This window comes from Cryptomeria japonica, chromosome 3 (assembly GCF_030272615.1).
Source record: "Cryptomeria japonica chromosome 3, Sugi_1.0, whole genome shotgun sequence".
Classification (NCBI taxonomy): domain Eukaryota; kingdom Viridiplantae; phylum Streptophyta; class Pinopsida; order Cupressales; family Cupressaceae; genus Cryptomeria; species Cryptomeria japonica.
In genome coordinates this window covers 5283756-5303767 of record NC_081407.1, presented here as the reverse complement: position 1 = coordinate 5303767, position 20012 = coordinate 5283756, and the positions used below count along the sequence as shown (strand labels likewise).

Sequence of the window (20012 nt, the reverse complement as noted above, 5' to 3'; positions counted from 1 at the left end):
AATTTGACCTTCTAGGCAAAAACTTCATCATTTCATTGTTTTTAATCAAGTCTGGATGCTCTATCATGCTCATTTCGTCCTTCACCATGCTTTTGATGTCTCAATTTAACCAAACAAGGCCAGGAATGGCTCAAATAAGTATTTTCGCCCTGGTCCCTTGGTGAGGGACAGGAGCGCTTGGCCTTGGTCCTCCTGGGAGGGACAGGAGCGAAATTCGCTCTGGATCCTTAGTGAAGGACAGGAGCGAAATTTGACTTTTCGAACTCTCTATCAGGATAATTTTTATGGAATATAACATTTAAGTATTACTTTAAGTTATATTCCATATATACTTTCAGGATGTTTGAGAGTGGTTTCAGACCTCCAGGAGTTATATTGCAAAATCTAGTTTTTTGAGGTCTTTCAGTTTCCAGACTTAGTCAAATTTCAGGATCAGGACATTCCAGACTTAGCCAAATTTCAGGATCAGGACCTCACTCAAGCCGGACTTGCTACCCTATTGATCTCCCCGACAGCACTCAAAATGCAAAGGCTAACTAACAAAACCCTAAAAAAACCCAAAGAACAAACCCTAAAAAGCAAAAAAAAGCACGGGTCCCCATTTGCAATGGGGCAATGTGTGAAAACGTCACAACAGACACACATCCCTTCTTGAACACAGACCAATTAGAGATAAGGTTAGGTACATTGAACAATATTCAATGTAGTTCCACATGTCACAAATGAAGTTCTCTACCTCGTAACGTAAGTCAAGTTCAATGCACCTAGATATGCGGACTTGGAATGACTTGATTGGGTTAAATGTGACTAAGCGCCACCTCATCATGCTCTTGTAGATCATCACTAAGAAGTGCTTGTGTTTCAAGCAATATCTCTTGATACTCAACATTTCCAATTGCCTGGTGTGATGATGATGGAACATATTCCCAAATTGTATCATCTTGGTGATCAAGTATCTAACTTTTCTTAACTCTTATGAAACTATCTTTCCTTGATCACATTTCACTTTTACATCTCATGTTTGGGAATTCACCCTCTCTTGTGATACATTTCCTTCCTCATGTTAGGGAATTCGCCTTGTTCTCCTCTTGATAATGTTTGATTCTGCCTTCATGATATCTACTCTTAATCTTCTTGTGTAAGGAAATTCAAGATAGTTGTAAAATTTCCCCATCTTCATTGCTGTGTCTTGAACATCATAACGTTGTAGAGCAATCTCCCATGTGGTGGTTGTATCCTTGAAATTCTGATGCTTGAATCCTTTGCGGTGCGAGCCCTGTCCAAGCTACATCCTTGAATGCAAACACCCAATCATGTCATGAATCTTTGTGATAGTGATGATGTTGATGTAGAGCAATGTTGCCTTGAAACGTAGACCTTGTTCATGCATGGATTAGTCTTCAAGTATCTTAGAATGTTCATCCTTCCTAGCATATGTAAACCTTGACCTTGATCTTGCAATCATCCTCCATCGGCTTGATTGTTTGCAGGTCTTAAACTCCTTGTACCAAACCTGAAAGAAAGAAACATATTTAGATCAAAACACTAAGAATAAAAACAATAATCTATAAAATCATGCTTCCTACAACCACTTCAAATATGGAAATAAGTTTCAAACCTGGAAATTGTTGATGCTAATTAAATTATAGATAGGATACACCCTAAATCAGAATGCCCTGGCTGGAAAATTTGCCTAGGATCAGTTCTGATTTTCAGCTTCTTATTCACAATTCTGCTACTTCTTTGGGGCTTTGAATTGACTTATAATGATGCTCGAATAGAACAAATTCACCTTTGCTTAATAGCATCTTTACCTCTTGAATTTGCTTCATTACTTATCTAGCCGACTTGCACTTTGATTATATCCATTTTTCCCCTCAAATGTTGCATTTTTCTCTCCAAATAGGCCGACTTGAGTATTCTCCATCTTTGAGAAGATTTTAAAGAGGTTGAGCGCATTTCATGTGTGTACACTGTACATGCACAAAATTTTGAGCACTAATCACATATACCCAAGGATGAATGCAAGTTGGCTATGTATTTGTTTTGTTTTACTTGCCCCAGGTCGGCCAGAATGTACATGCACCCTTGAATGGGTATAATTTATAAACATAAGTCAAGCGCCTCCATTCACAACACAATCCATCATTTACCTTCAATTTTAATTAACTTTGCTCTGTCTGCCTGACTTTAGGTCTGAGTCCTCATATTTTAGGTCTGAGTTTCATGCTGTGACTGCAGAGCACATTTTTGACATTTGCTTGCACAAGAATGTATGTAGTTGAGGGCACTATGAATGTGTGCTTGCACAAGGATGCATGAGGGCAGAATTTAGAAGTATTGTTGCACCAATCTAAGTGCATTCTAGATGTTGTTTTGCAAAAGGTAGGATTAAGAGGGTCATTTGCATTAATAACGCAGGATTAAGGAGTCACTCAAAATTTGCAAGATAGAAGGAGCATCAACGACTTCAATGAAACCAACCAGCAAAATGATGGGGAAGTCAATTCACCACCTCACAATGAAGAGCCTCCATACAGTCAGTAAGCTAATACAGTTGGGGAGGTGCAAGGCATGAATATTGATGATTAAAACCAAAAACCTCATGAAGATCCATTCACAGCCCCTGAAGGAAATCAACAGCAATCCGAATTAGATGAAGATGATGATCAAATCGGCCAAGTGTCTGAATGGTTGAGAGAGAGAATGAAGAAGAAGACTGTAACAGTGATTGATGAGGTAAAAGATTTGGATACTTTGCTAGCACGAGTAAATCAGACTAAGGAAAAGAAGAAACCTAAAAAATATTCTAGGATTGTAAATGATGCTTCTGGTTCTTGGGTGGTGCAAGTGGCAACACCCAAAGTTGACAAACCAAGAGATCAAATTACAGCGCAAGACTATGATATAAGGGAAGTTGATATTGGTCCTATCACTCAAGTGCAAGCAATTGAAGAGTTTAGAGGTTCAGTCTCTAATATGGAAGAACTATTAAGGATAGAGACTGAAAAGGGGAAGCAATTGAAAGAGGAGAACAAGAAATCAATAGATTATATACAACACTTGCAATTTCAGTAGGAGGATGAGACAGCCATCCCGTCTCAGATACTTTCCAAGGAAGCAATTGAAGGGGTAGAAGAAACAAGAGTGACAGCACAAACTACCAAAACGTGGATTGAGGATGCCTTCAAACAAGCAAGCATATTCACCAATGAGTTCATGGAAACATATCAAAGGGTCACGACATTCTTATGCCTGATTAAAAACATCATGGAGATATGGGAAGAGTTGCAAAGCATTCAAGAGAAGACCATACTGCATTTGCAAGTATTGAAAGAAGTTCATGGAAGCAAAGGCAATATATGATTTTAATCAATAGTATTGTGTCTTGATGACAAGGAAGGAGACTCTTGAGAAGGCAAAAGATGATTGTGTTAGGATGGATGAAATACTCAAAGGGATTCAAGATCAGTTCATTGTGTCAACCAGGGAGATGTTTGTAGAGGACATACTTGATGAAGAAGGTTTTAGTGTTGATGACTTGCATAGCAAAGTTGTAATGTCCCCACTCTAGCAGATTGACCAAGTATATGTGCGTTAGCCTAGCTCTACATGGTCCCGAGGGCTAACGAAGGGTTTAAAGGGATCCTGGAGTGTTTTGGCCTAGTCATTTCCAGTTTGGGCCAAAACGAAGTTGATTTACTTAGTTTCAGGCATACTTACTATTTTTAGTAAGTCAGCAGGACACAACGGGGGCTAGTTTTGGTGATTGGATTTGATACTCCTTGGCGAGAGCTTTCCGACGAGCTATCACTCACGCTATTCGGAGTCCGATTGCTAATATATTTTAATGCCTGAAGTTTTATTAAAGTAACATTTAATTTAATTGTAAAATATTAAAGTATTACTTTAATATTTATTTTATGGAGATATGTGTAAATCAAAGGGGCAACCAAGGGAGACATAAGTGAATATTTTAATATGTTTTATATTGAACATGTTTTATCCCACATTGCTTGGGTGAGTTGGGTCGCCCCTTGGAGAAAGAATAAAAGGGAGCTTTTGTGGCTTCATTGGGTATGTGGAATATGAGAAGGATTTGGTGTGTGAGTTGCAGATCCGTTCTTGGCATTAGAGGACGTCTATCCTCTCTTGTGACATTCTAGACGTCATTCCCTTGGGGTTTGGCCTTTGGAATCCTTTGCTATCAGCTTCATTTACAGGCAGATTGGGTGCTTTTCCAGCTACAAGTAGCAGCATTATTTGGTTGCATTTCCAGCTACAGGCCGCGACACTATTCACGCGGGTACTATTCACGCGACACTATTCACGCGGGTACTATTCACGCGGCACTATTCACGCGGGTACTATTCACCTGGCACTATTCACGCGGCACTATTCACCTGGCACTATTCATGTTACTGTAGCAGTAGAATTAGAAACTTTGGTTGGAACATTATGTCAAAATGCTGGAGTATTTAGTGAGTTGAAAATAACCTGCTATGTATTTGATTTTTGTTAATTCTGGAAATAATATTATAACAGCAGTAGTTCAATTTCCAGCTTGCCTATTATTGTAAATTCTTTTTAGTTCATGTTATGTGGTTTCATACCTGTGCAAAGACTTAAAAACAAAAAAAAACATTGAAACATTAAACGGAGGAATAAGGAGTTGGCTGCAAACTGTTTGACTAAATTCCTATCAGCAGTGGGGTTAGTTTTTGGGCATTCTAGGGTGTCCATTTCAAAAGTAAAATCCATTTTCTTCCCAACTTCAGGTTTCTCTACTGCTCTCTTGAGTGGTATGTATTCATTCATGGTCTTCATGGAAGGATTTCGAAAACAGGAGGTAGAATGGCAAAAGTTCTTTGCCACTTGTGCTGATACATTGGAGGTCATTGAATTCAAGCTTGACAACATGCCTAGCTTGTGTATGGAGGAGCTCAATGCATTATGTACAGGTTGATTGCATTTGCCATCAAGGAGAGAGACAAAGGGAAAGATCTTCTAGAATAAAATTTGTGACAATCTTAGTTGGCATGAATTTTGCCATTTGTTCTCTTTTCATAGTATTTTGTGCCAAAAAGATGTTCATTTCATGAATTTTGCCATTTGTTCTCTTTTCATAGTATTTTGTGCCAAAAAGATGTTCATTTCCTATTGAGTGATTTTAAAAATTAGTTGGTTGGTTACAGCTAACCCTAATTAGGGTTCAGTTGTCTCAATCCTAGCCATCCATTTTAGGACAATCTTGGCCCTCTATTTTTATTTGGAGCTCTATATAAGCTGCCAATTTTCATTTGTAACTAATGATACAGACTTGATGAAATGTTGCTAGTTTGCTACTGGATTAATATAAAGACATTGAAGTGTGGTATTTTATATTCTATCCTTGGACCATTTGCATGGTTCATTGATTTTATTATGTCAGGATCGGTGACCGTTGCACATGAGTGTTAATTATTACAAAAAATTAATTGAACGTCTTAAAAACATAATCGAAATACATAAATGAAATGCTTAATTAACATAACAAAATAAAGTGATGGAATTAGAAAAAAGAGAAGAGGAAGAAGCAAACAGAATGCAAAATTGATAACGGAGTTCGCCAATATGGCTACATCTCCGGGTCCTCCAAGCAAAGTGACCGATCCTTTGTTTAGTTCCCAAAAATAGTTACAAGGCTTCAATTCAACAACATCTGGCTCTACAGAGTTTCAAGTTTCTCCCACAGGCAAGACAAAAGTCTTCTACAAGCCTAGAAAAACGCTCTGATAATTTTCTCTCAAAGTTCACCACTAACTTTTCACAAGCCTATACACCCCTTTTTATACATGAAATTTACTCAATATGGTAGATAACCATATGATTTACAAAATATTCCCAATCTCCCATTTTTATATAGCAAATATTTGACAACCTCCCCTTATCCCCTTAAAAAAACCAATAAATATTTTTGACCCTCCAAATATAAATTTACAATCTTTTAAAATAAACCCCGACCCCTTATTAACTTAACTGGTTTATCCATCAACCTAAAAATATGCTCTCAGGTATTTGGTTTATCGAGTTTAATTTGTTTAGATTTGGTTTAATATGGGGAAGGCAATATTCAAATATAATCTCTGCCCTTTTAAGTACGAAAAATTGCGGGCAGCTCGCATAGCACGGGATAGTGGTGTCGACGGTTCAAAACCGTCGGCCTCCATTTTTACCTTAATAGGCCTCCGTTGACTTTAAATAAACGCCCCTCATATCTCAAATTTCCTAAGCGGTGCATTGGTAAAAGGGAGTGCATTGTTTAGAGGGGGTCGTGGGTTCAAACCCTCACAACTTCACTTTTCCTTAGCAATGGCAGTGGCATTAAAGTTTAAATTAGTTTGGCGCCCATTATATTTTAAATAGTATTCGTGGTGTATTGGTGAGAAGGGAAATATGTGAGTGGGTGGTCAAGGGTTCGACCCCACCCACACAGCCTCTATGCAATATTTTGTTGGAGTTGGTTGGCACCTGTTTTGGAAGCATTGGGAACATTTGAATTTTCAATGGAAAATCCACCTGGATCATTCTTTGAATTTTCTTTTAAGTATCTTAGTTGAATGATAGAACGTTGTGTATGATTCATGGTGAAACTCTTATATTCATACTACTTGTGCTTAGGTGATTGTTAAGTGCTTTGTGTGGTCAACTGAATTTTCATATAAACTTAACTCCAATTACTATTAAATCGTTGATATGCATTCAAGTGATGGTATCTATGTTTATTGATAGTAATTTGAAAATCATTTAATTCCCTTTGGAGATTGCACTAGCCTTTGTGAAGTTGTTCTTTCTATGTCCAAGCAAAGACTAGTTGAATTTCATCAATGTCATCCTTCGTCCTTGCATTTTTAGGAGTAGTTTAGCATCCCTTGAACCTTTCAATCCATTTGCAGTTTTTTATCAATCATCTATTAAGTAATAGTAAGAGAGCAACATTTCCTATCATTCGAAAGCTTTAAGCATTCCTTGAAATCAAGAATTTCATCTCCTAAAGAACAAATACGTAAGACCCCTTAGAGAAGCAGCAGATATCACATCAAAGCATTGAGCTATCCATAAGTCAAGACCTGACTATAGAAACCTTGGAATCATCTTGGTTGATCATATAACTCAGCATCCAGGAAGATTTTGATCAAGAGAGGATAGAGTGCCTTTGGTATTTTCTTTAGTGTTGCATTGTACATAAAAACACATCAACACAGTGAACGGTAATTGAATGGCAGCTCAAATCAAGGCCCTTCCTTCCACCAAGGTGAAAGATGAAGTATATCACTTTTAGGTTTAGGGCTCTCATTTTAGTCTTTCCTACACATGAAAGTCTAAAAATTATTAATTTTTTGAAAAACAAAACTGCTTTTCTACGTAGGTTCATTCTAGATACTAATTCATTCTATTGGGTTCTTCACAATTTCATCCATGGCCCAACCACTATCCTCTACATGTTCCCTAAGGGATTCCTTGGGAAATCGGGCCCAAATCTAGACAAGGCATGAATTGGACCTAGATCTAAGCATATGAATTGGACCTAGATCTAGGCATGGTAGGGGATTAACATAATATTTGAATAATCAATCTCTAGACCTATCTCTAGAAAATCTAAAATAATCACTAAGGAACTCATTATAGACATAGATGCAAATTGATATTACAAGGTGCACATGGTGTTTTGCTTAAAATAAATCATGTTAATGTTTCACAATCTATAAATGTTGACTAACTATTCTCATAATTTTTAAATGAATTTGATTTCCATTTTCCATAATCATTGCGAAGACACCGACATAAATATAAGCAATAAGCACAATGTGGGATTAGAAAGAATAAGGAAACAAACACATCATTTACTGACCTGGATATATGTTAATGGAGCCTTCTTTCATATAATCACCAAGAACACCAGGTACCCAGCCATACAAATGGTAATTACCAGGACAAACATTTTCAATGGTAAAATAACCATTGACATCAGCTTGGCTCCAAAATTGGTATCCCTTTTGAAACCATTTACAAAAAGTTAGACCCATATGGCCTATATTCAAATTCTTCTAAAATTTTACAACAAAAAACCAAAAGAAACTTTACACAATGCATCTAAGCATGAATTTTCAGGATGATTGTACACCTTGCTCTCAATTTGCCAAGATCCCTTTCCCCCCGGTGTAGACAATCCCAAAAATGCATAACGAGCAGCTTGAATCTCCTCCACAACATACCTAAAAGTAACAAAATTAAGTCACTAGAAGAAGATTATATAGTTTAACTTTTCATGATATGTAAGAAACAAAATAAATAAACATTATTTATATTTGCATATATAGAAGAAGCATGAATCCCCATAAAAAGAAGTCTAAGATATATCAATAAGATTGAAAATTTATGAAGTGAATGGTTTGGATGCAAAAAAGAAAAAATTGTAAGTAATTCCATTCCCATATGTTGCAATATTAAAGAGATTATTCAACAAGAACTGAATGATCTTATGTAAAAATGTTACAATATTACTAAACATATATTTAATACTATTAGCCAAGTAAATTATAATCACTTTTCAAGAAAAGGAAAGGAAATAAGACAAAATAGTATAAAATAATAATAGATACAAGATGTAATAGAGCTAATCGATGCAAAATGTAATAGAAAAATCTACTTAATGCAAGATGCAATACCATTGACTTGATAAACTTTGTCATGTATCTTTTTTAGTAAGTCATCATATGAGAACCCATGGGTGCATTTCCATATTTCCCGTGGGCATGGGGTAAATGCTAGGGATTTATTTTTTAATATTTCTAATTGTTTGCAAATATTTTTCTCATACGAGCATCAACATGAGACCATTACAATCTCTTGCAAGCATATCCATAATATTAGCTCATTTTGAGCAACCACACTAGAATCAACCTATAGAAAACCAAGAGTCACAACTTAGAATTCCACATTAGATGTCCCTTTAGGATTTGAAGTTGGATCTCCGCAATGAGAACTCAATGATTTGAATTGTATTTGTACTAAAGAATTTTGTTTTCTTTATCAACTATTGGTTTACAAAGTAGAAAAAAGCAAACAAAAACATCATATTTGATTCATCTTCCACCAACATATTTGTATGTTGTTTATCTTTAATATAATGTATTCCAAAAAATTGGATTAATAAGATCCAGCTCCAATGTTTTGTGAAGGATTTACATTGTTCATGCAATTTATTGTTCTAATTTACTAGTACTATTATCTAAAAAATATATTCATTCACCATATACTTGCCTCACCCTAATCAAATCCAGGTGATCAAAAAGTGGTGAATAATCAAATTCACCCATCACATGCTCTCACCTTTCCATTACAAAACTTTGGTGATTAAAAAGTGGTGGAAAATTTATATTACAATTGGTTGAGGTCATTATAGTGATATCAGAGCTAATTTCCTTCAAGTCTACTAATCATGGAAACTAATGAGAGAACCCTAATGAAAGATAAAAGGGTGGATCTTTTTTAAGATATCGTAATGGGAATTCAGAGGGGTGAATTAAGAAAGATGAAGCCACTAATACAAATGTTGCAATTTCAAAGTATCATACAAAACTCAAATCCTACTTGAACATCACAAAGGTAGGAAGCTAAATTCTCATGACTAGCAAACAATTAGTCATATGGGTCCTGTTGATATGTTTTTTATGACATCAGACAACACAGAATAAAATACTAAGTATTCTATCCTCTCTTGAACAAAGACCTCTTGAATGCTAAACTATGTGATCAAATGAGATGGCTCCAAGGTTAGGATAGTCAAGTCTTGACTTTATATTTTGGATAGACTCAATGTTATAATGTGATATTGTTGGGTACACAAAAGGACTTACATTGAACATGAATGTTGTTGGAACATGAAGACTTACTTAACTTGGAAAACAAATAGAAAAAGGAATTAAGGGTTAAGAAAGCTGATCTAATCCTAAGAATGTAGGAACTAATTGTTGATTAGGTGTGACCAAACCAATCTATGTTTTGCCATCAAGGAACAGCTACACAAAACTGGTGCAATCTCCTAACGATAAACGAATAATTTTCATATCACCAATGCACATCAACCACACAAACAATGAGCATGAGGTAATATAACTTAAGCTTTCACACAGATTCAGACGACTATGCACTGCAATTTGCAATCGACAAATTACAAGTAGTATGAACATTAGGTACATCATTCATCAACAATGACATATTCCATTCATCTAGCCAACTTTATGTTGATTTTATTGTAGCTGTGGTCGGAATCCACAGGCCATAAATACAACAAAGCTTGTGATTATATTGATAATATAATTATTGTATTATTAGTTGTGAGATAATATAATTATATTATGTTATAATATAGTTATATTATTAATTGTGATAATATAATTGTAGTTATAATTATATAATAATATAATTATATTATATTAATATATATAAACATTAATATTTAATTATTTAATATTATAATAAAGTATGGTGTCCCTTGGTGAAAGGGCACCTCTTGCATATATATTATGAGATGTGTGATCTCATTGAGTGAAGAAAATAATAATAATAAAAAAAAAAGAAAGAAGATAGGCAATACCTGGGACTTTAACATGGTATCAGAGCCAAGTCCAGGCTATGAGCCCCAAGCACACGAGAGGTGTGGCTTAAGGGGGGGTGTTGGAAATAAGCCACACCCGGACTGACGATGGACTGGTCCAAGAGGGGCCAATAGCTCGGTAGTAAAGCACTCCAGCAGCGTATGGAAAGTCCTAGGTTCAAGTCTTAGCTGGTCCATGTGTCAACACTTTACAGCAAATGAGAAGTAGAGACCATGCAACATGTTGAATTAATTTAGAGAACTCGCCATAACTTCAATGAAAACAATGTCTCTTACAACAAGATCTTGCAACAAACTTTGCCTTCTCCTTCTATTCTAGTTTCTAACTTCTACTCTAACTTCTAATTCCTAATTGTTGTCTATTAATCCACTAGTTTCTATTGATCCTCTTGTAAATGATATTCAAATTTATGTTCAAAATCTAAAGATTATAGATTTTGTCTCTCTTTTATTTTCTAAGAAGACTTTCTTTCTATATTTACTTGAAGATATATTCAATATTTTATTGCTGGTTACTGATTGTAATTTCCTTTGTATTGCAGATCGCTGTATAGAACATTAATTGATTTCGATATCTTTCTACAGCACTCAAATGGCATATATATATGTAAATAACCTTTGATCAAGGCATGCCTCGACCGGGCATGTCTCTTGACATGTCCGATCAAGACATGTCTTGATCGTATGAAGATGTCGTTTCATAACAAATAATAACAAACTTATTTTATCCCTGATACCAATCGGTGTCATTTCAGATGCTAATGATTATTGATTAACCCGATAACAATCGGCTTATTATAAGTGCAGATCGATAACCAAAATCGGTGATAGTTATCATACACGATAACTATGATATGCAATATTAATACGATCTGATCTGAAACATATGAACACGATCATGGCATAAGTAATATGATCATAACACGATCAATGGCAAGTTTGTATATGCTGTTTAAGTATCGATATATGCAAATCGATACTTAAAATCATGAAATATATATGAAGATGATTATAACAAGTTTATTCAATCAAAATGATTGATCAACATAAAGTCTACCATTGTTTTGTAATTTCATCGATAAGGTAGATGATTGAATGAGAGATAAATGAAGTCTCTCATTCAATCATTTATCTGACCAATGCTACTTAGTTTCAACACTCCCTCTTAGCTAGGGAAGATAAATTGAGAACTATTTAAACTTTGAGATAATCATCTAAGTACATAGCATCACATTTCACATGATAACCAATATGTCATATAGCATATGACAAGTGTAAATATCACATCATCTTGTGATAAAGAATGTTTCCTATCTCACGATAGGATGTATTACATAACCTCGTAATACAAAGGATCATATCACATATGCTCGTGACATGATGTATCCCATAACACGTGACACAGAAATATATCACATCATCTCAAGATATAGATATCACATAACACATGATATCAATATCGCATAACAAGCGATACCATGGATATAAAATGCCCGAGAATATTAAATTCTCCTTATATCCAGGTTATGGTATGTGCACTGACATTACGTCACATAATGTCTACCATAACATATCATGGCACATACATGAGTCAAGATGATATCAAGTCAGCATGATATCAACATTACAAGATCGTCATCTTATAATGTTAAATACAAGTGTTCATTATCTAAAAGATCGTCACCTCTTAGAAATATACACAGGGGGTGGAGCCCATAAAGTCATAACATGACAAAAGAAGTTTACACATTAAACATCTCATATATTAGTACAGATTACAAAGCAAATTACAACTCAATCATACCAAGACCTTTCCTGAAGTATTCAACTTTCACTCTGGATAGTGGTTTGGTAAGTATGTTTGCTGTCTGATCTCCTGTACTGATATACTTCAATTGAATCACATTCCTATCCAACATATCTCTCACATAGTGATAAGGAATCTCTATGTGTTTGGATCTATCATGAAATACTGGATTCACAGAGAGTTTTATACAACTTTGATTATCACAATGGATTATAGTAGGTTTCAATGGCTCACCAAATAATCCTACAAGCAGTTTCCGGAGCCATACTGCTTCTCTTGCAGCCATGGAAGCTACGATATATTCGGCCTCTATCAAACTCTGAGCTACTGATGACTGTTTCCTGCTAATCCAAGATATCATGGCTGAACCCAAACTAAAGCAGCATCCTGAGGTGCTTTTCCTTGAAGGTATCTCATAATATGTTTCACAGCCATAAGATGTATCTCCTTAGGCTCACACATGAACTGACTCAAGGCATTTACTGCATAACAGATATCAGGTCTAGTATTGACCAGGTACATCAAGGATTCAATCATCTGCCTGTAGAGAGTAGGATCTACAAACGGGGAATCTCCTGCTGCCTCCTTTAGCTTGTGAAGATTTGTTTCCATGGGAGAAGTCATGGGTCTGCAGTTCATCATGCCAAATCTCTTCAATATGTCTAAGGTGTACTTCCCTTGATTAAGCACAATATTGTCAGAGTTTTCCCAAACTTCCAATCCAAAGAAGTAATGTAGAAGGCCTAAATCCTTCATATCAAACTCCTTCTCAAGGTCTTTCTTACATTGATCAATAAGGTGATCTTCTCCTGTAATCAAAAGATCATCAACATACAAGATCAATATCAACATATCACCTTTGATTCTTTTGAAGTATAGATTTGGATCTACATCATTCTTTGAGAATCCCAATCCCATAAGGTAGCTGTCAATTCTTTCATACTAGGACCTGGGGGCTTGTTTCAGTCCATATAGGGCTTTCTTTAATCTGCACACATGTGATTTAGCATTGTGGATCTCAAACCCTTCTGGCTGCTCTAAGTAGACTTCCTCCTCAATTTTCCCATTCAGGAAAGCAGTCTTTACATCCATCTGATGGGCTTTCCATCCTTTGGCTGCTGCAATGGCTAGTACTGCTCTGACTAAGGTGTATCTAGCAACTGGAGCGAATGTCTCATCATAGTCTATTCCCTCTTTATGTGAGAACCCTCTAGCTACAAATCTGGCTTTATGTTTCTCTATGCTACCATCTGCAGCATGTTTGATTCTGAATAGCCACTTGGATAAAACAACAGATTTTCTTTTTGGTCTAGGAACAAATTCCCAAACATCATTGTTTAAGATGGATTGATATTCCTCTGTCATGGCATCTTTCCATACTTGATGTTTAAGTGCTTCTGATACATTAGAAGGTTCTGATTTGGAGAGATCATTCATTAAGGCTACATAGCTAGTAAATTTTTGGGGCCTCTTACTTTCTCTAAAAGTCCTTGAAGGAGCTACAAAGTTCCTTGCATCTTCCACTGTTTTGTGAACCCATAGTGGTCTTTTCTTAGGGTTTTCTTGGGGTGGAATCTAAACTCCATTCTCATTCTCTTCTGAATACTCCCTCTAACCCTCAGGAACAGGACCCTTTTCTAGGTCTGAAGATGGAGCATAAGTTTCTGACTCAATAGAGTATCTAGCCCTTTTGAAGGCTATGTCTTCTTCAAATATTACATCTCTACTAAGTTCAATATTTCTATGTCCAGGTACAAATACCCTATAGGCTTTAGAAGTTTCACTATACCCAACAAAGATCCCTTTTCTTCCAGAAGGTTCTAGTTTTGTTCTTTTCTCTTTAGGTATATGAATATAAACAAGGCATTTGAATATCCTAAAGTGAGTGATATCCGGCTTTATTCCAGTGAAAAGTTCTTCAGGGGTTTTGTCTTCAATGTGGGAGTGAGGACATCTATTTTTGTATGTATATAGCAGTGTTGGAAGCTTCTGCCCAAAGATGAGTTTCTAAATTTTGATCAAGGAGCATGGCTTTAGCTGCTCTACAATAGTTCTATTCTTTCTCTCAGCAACCGCATTTTGTTGGGGGTTGTAAGGAACAGTGAACTCCCTCTTAATCCCAACTTCTTTACAGAATTCCCTAAATATGTTTGAGGTGTATTCCCTCCCATTATCAGTTCTTAATGTTTTTATTTTCTTTCCTGAAGAGTTTTCAGAGATAGATTTGAATTCCTTAAATCTCTTGAGGATCTCTTCAGATTCTTTACATCTAAGAAAGTAGATCCAAGTCTTCCTGGAGAAGTCATCAATGAATATTACATAATATAGAAACCCTCCTATTGAAGGTACGGACATGGGCCCACATAGGTCTGAGTGAACTAGTTCTAAGACTCAGTTATCGGTTCTTGCCTAAACTGGCTGGGTCCTGGTCCTGGTCCGTGCCCGGTCCTAGTCCTAGCCTGGTTCGCCCTGGGTCCCACCCGGGTCCTGCCCAGGCGGCTGGGTTCCTTGTGGGTCCTGTCACGCAGAACCCACAAGGAACCCAACCGCCTGGGCAGGACCCGGGTGGGACCCAAGGCGAACCCAAGAGGACCCGGGTGAACCCAAGAGGACCCGAGTGAACCCAAGAGGACCCGGTTCCCAAAAACGGGGCCCACGGGTTAGAAAGCAATTAAAAACAATTAAAAACCAATTTTTTTAATCTTATTTTTACATCTAAACCCTATTCCGCCCCTCTATGATGCATTTCATGCATCAAAACATACATTCAACCTATTCTACTTGCATTTTTGAAGATTTTTTCTCTACAATCAGGGTTCTTAGTTTTTGTATTTTTCTTCGAAGGTGACGACTACGAAGGTGTGAGACACACATCAAAGGCATAGGAATCACTGGAGAAGAAAGATTTAGCCATTAAAGGTAAGTGAATCTGAATTTTTTTCAAGTTTTCAAGAATTTTTCCAAGTTTTTTTCAAATTTTTAAATTTTTTTTTTAAGTTTTTAAAAGTTTTTTTAATTTTTTTTAAAGAAGTCTTGTATATTTTTTTACACTTTGTATGCATAGTATGGGGTTATAATACCGAAATTTTAATAATTTTTTTAAATAATGTTGTGCGTTCTCTTTTCATTTTAGGTGCATTATTCATATAATCATAAATAATGGCTGGAACTGGAAGTGCAAGTGCAAGCTCTAGTTCAGTTGCAAATGTCCGAACTGAAAATACCCCCTTTAAAATTGATCAAGATTCACCACTTTGGCATTATACAACAATGATCAAGCCAGTGTCTGGTGGTGGGGGTTTTGTTTGGCAATGCAACCATTGTGGCACTGAGTATACCAGCTCATACTTTCAAGTGAAAGGCCACCTTTGTTTCATCCCTGGGCGTGGAATAAAATTTTGTAAGGGATCAGATGGCAAGGGGCTGTCAAAAGCTCTAGTTTTGGGATATATTAGAGAACAAGAGGAAGCTGATAGGAGAAGTAGCAAAGCAAAGATTGATCATCCTCTTGTCCATCCAAGCTCAATGTCTAAGAGGCCTTCTAGTAGCATTGGCTCCACAAGACCAGCTGGTTCACATCCTTTCATGCAAAACCCACCAGTTGATGCAGTAGAGAATCAGAATGTTGTGGCTTCACGAAAAAGAGGCCCATTGGATTTTGCCTTCAAAAATGAACTAAGAGAGATTGCAAATTCCAAAATTGGACTTTGCCTTTATGGCAATGGGCTTCCTTTCAACCTTGTTAGATCACCTTACTTTCGGGACATGGTGCATACTCTTTGCAATACACCTTCTGATTATGTTTGTCCAGGGTATGAAAAGGTGAGAACCACCTTATTGGCAAAGGAGAAAGCATCTGTAGAGTCACAGTTGAAGGTCATCAAAGATACATTGCAGGAAACAGGTGTGACCATTGTTTCTGATGGATGGAAAGATTGTAAAAATAGGCCATTGATCAATGTTATAGCAGTGTGTCCCAAAGGGGCAATGTTTTTGAAAGCAGTGGATTGTGAGGGGCAAGTGAAAGATGCAAGTTTCATTGCCAATATCTTGATAGAATGCATTGACATGGTGGGGCCTCAAAATGTTGTCCAAGTTGTAACTGACAATGCTAAAAATTGTAGGGCAGCAGGGACTATAGTGGAGGCTACATATGGTCACATCTTTTGGACACCATGCGCAGTACACTCACTCAATTTAATCATGCAAAAGCTTGGCACACAAATTGATTGGGTGAAAAAACTGTATGCGGAGGGCGAGGAGATTCAAATGTTTGTGACTAATCATCATATGTCACAAGCCATTTTCAGGACCTTCTCCAAGTTGGAGTTGTTGAAGGTAATTTATAATTACTAATTTTAAATTTTATTTTTAATTTTTTAGTTTTAAATTTGTATTTTTTATAGACTTGCATTTGATATATGTTGTGTATTTTGTTATGTCATGTTAGGTTGCTGAAACACAATTTGCATCTCACACACTCGTCTTAAGACGACTTCTGAAGGTGCGAGACGCCTTGAGTTCTATGGTCATCAACAGCTTGTGGAGTGTATGGAAGCAATCCCACACAGAAAGAGTTCTAAAAGTAAGAGCATTGATCCTTAGTGAGAAATGGTAGGATGATGTGGAATATGTTTTGAATTTCACTGAGCCCATCATGAGCATGATCAGGTATGCTGATACTAATCGCCCATGTTTGGGCGAGATTTATGATGGCATGGTTTGCATAGTGGAAAAAATAAAATAAGTACTAAATAGAAAACAAAATGACCCAACGGAAACATTTTTCAAAGTTGTGCAGAAAATTGTTGTTGACCGTTGGAACAAGATGACCACCCCTTTACATCTCTTAGCATTTGCTTTGACGCCAAAATTTTATAGTGCAGAGATGCTTGCAACACCAAGGAGGATGCCACCATATAGAGATGCAGAGGTTGCTTTTGGCTATAGGGCTGCCTTTAAAAAGATATATCAAGATGAGGAGACAAGAAATATTGTCATGAGGGAGTTTGGCCAATTTGTATCTGCAAAAAATAATGATGTTGTAGCTCTTAATGCTAGATATGGGATGGATGCTGATGAGTGGTGGTATGTACATGGTCAAGGCTCCGTTTACTTGCAGCCTCTTGCAATTAAACTTAACTCCCAAGTATGTATCTTTTTATTTTTTATTTTTATAGTTTTCCAATTCCATTTGATGCTATCATATTTTTATTTTATAATTTTAATTTATAAATTTCTAATTATGTTTTAACTTTTAACAGGTTGCAAGTTCTTCTTCAGCTGAGCGGAATTGGAGTACATACTCCTTCATCCACTCAATCAAACGTAATCGTTTGGGTGCAAAGAAAGCCGAGGATTTGGTCTACGTACACTCCAACCTTCGTTTGTTGTCACATAAGGACCCTGAATATAGTGAGGGTGTAACAAGGAATTGGGATCTAGCCCCTGAGTGTGCTGATTTAGATGCTACATTTGCACAACTTTACCAAGTCTCTATAGACGAGGCAGTTATGGAATTTGAGAGAGACATAGCTAGTGGGAGTGGCATTCCATTTGATATTGGTTCAATTGATGCTGAATTTGAACCACTTGATGACCTTGGGCTTGGGTTGGATGCTTCAGATGAAGATGAATATGGAATTTAAATCCCATAGATGGCTTGTAATTTGAATGTTTAACTTTATACTTTATTGTGTCATGACATTTTCACATTTTGAAACTTGAAACTTGAATATTATCTTTTTTGCAAATTATGAATATGATATTACATTTATGATTTATGATATATCAATATCAGAATATTTATTGGCATTGGCAATTATGGATTTATGATTTATGATTTATCTGTTATCATTTATGTATCATTGTATGGGAAAGTTACATTGTATGTTTCATATTTGTATGTTTGAACTGTGAACATATATAATTTTGATGTTTGAAGTTTGAACATACATATATATATATTAAAAAAAATTAAAAAATATATATATATGTACGGACGAACCCATACCCGTACCCAAATTTTTTTTTTTTGGCCGAATCCGCAAATCCGTACCCGAATCCGAACCTGAATCCGAACCGGAACCGGTAACTTAGTTCTAAGACATTGCTTGTTTTACTAGAACTATTCTGAAAGGAACTCTTAGTATTCTTGCCTAGGGCACACCCCTTACATGTACCTGAATGGTATTGTTTTAGCTTAGGTAAACTAGTGACTAACTTTTCCATTGAAGATAGAGCAAGAAAGTTTAAATGTCCTAATCTTCTATGCCAAATTTCATTAGAATCTGCAATCTCATGAAGTAGACCTAGGTTAGGTTCAGTACATAACTCATACAAATAGCCTTTCCTATGCCCTATGGTAATAGCCTCCTTGATAGAAGAATTATTTGGCCATGCCAACACTTTGCTATTCATGAAGGTTACTGTAATATCTCTTGGCTAATCTGACCCTATTTTTGCTTATTTGAACCCCAAGGAATATTGTCAAACACTTGGCATACAATGTTTGAAGCCGCTGTAGTGAATTCTTTATTTGTTTTCTTTGGGTTTGTACGCTGCAAATGAAGTTATGGAAAGCTTCTAACAATGCAAAGTTGTTATAGAAATGATATGCTAGCTGTTTTAGACCTTACACACACATGGAATGACTGAAATTAACTAGTACAGCTAGTAGACATTAAGACAAACACTTGTCATGCATCCCAAAGTACACCTACAGCCATTAGGCATTTAAGCAAACAGTTGGCATGAAAGCTAAGTGGCTGATCAATGTTGAATGTCACCTGGAAAATCAATCGACCCCAATCTATAGGTGATGAAGGTGGCTACAGGGGTTTGCAGAATGTAGAAGAAGTAGCCAAAGACTCCTTATTCAATCTTCATCATAAATCTGAACAAACATCTCCAATTTGGTCTCCACAAAGACCACAAAAATTGGCAAGGTACTGTAGCGTTTACTGTAGCGCGGTACTGTAGTGTTTACTATTCATGGGTACTGTAGTGCACTATTCATGACACTGTAGCAGCAAATAAACCCTTTGTATGATGTTCTCAGTCTGCCATATACATATGCCCTCAGCTATGCCAATAAATCTGAAAATAAATCCCCAATCAGCACAATGTCAACTTCTGGATGAAGCCAACCCTAGGAGCAACTTCAGATGAATATCTCACACCCTCAGATTGCTGATGCAATGAAGTCTTCACGTTCTCCAATGCCGATACTCTGGACAAGCTGCAGAAACCCCAGCTTCTTCTCCAAAGCCAAGAGACAAGTCTTCTCATCAAAAATAACAATGATCAATCCCCTTCTCTTCTTTTCAAAAGCCTTATATATATTTCCCATGAAGGTTCGATTTTCTCCAATAAGACATTAAATCAATTAATGATATTAAATGACATTTAATGATATAATATTTTCACTTTGTCATTTAATATTTCACCTTGGTAAAAGAGCCACAATTAATTAATTAAATGGTCCCCTTTAATGATACTTGGACCCTTACTTAAGTTATAATATAAAATTATATTATAACTTAA

General features: G+C 36.3%; 1 protein-coding gene across 1 annotated transcript in view; it reads right to left on the bottom strand.

Moving 5' to 3' along the window:
* LOC131051138 (uncharacterized) overlaps nucleotides 1–20012 on the bottom strand; it is a 238615-nt gene that overhangs the window by 23973 nt on the left and 194630 nt on the right. Inside the window, exons 9-10 of the mRNA XM_057985520.2 lie at nucleotides 8165–8255; nucleotides 7892–8033 (exon numbers count right to left, since the gene is read on the bottom strand). Coding sequence (XP_057841503.2) covers nucleotides 7892–8033; nucleotides 8165–8255 — 233 coding nt within the window. The remainder of the gene's footprint in view (nucleotides 1–7891; nucleotides 8034–8164; nucleotides 8256–20012) is intronic.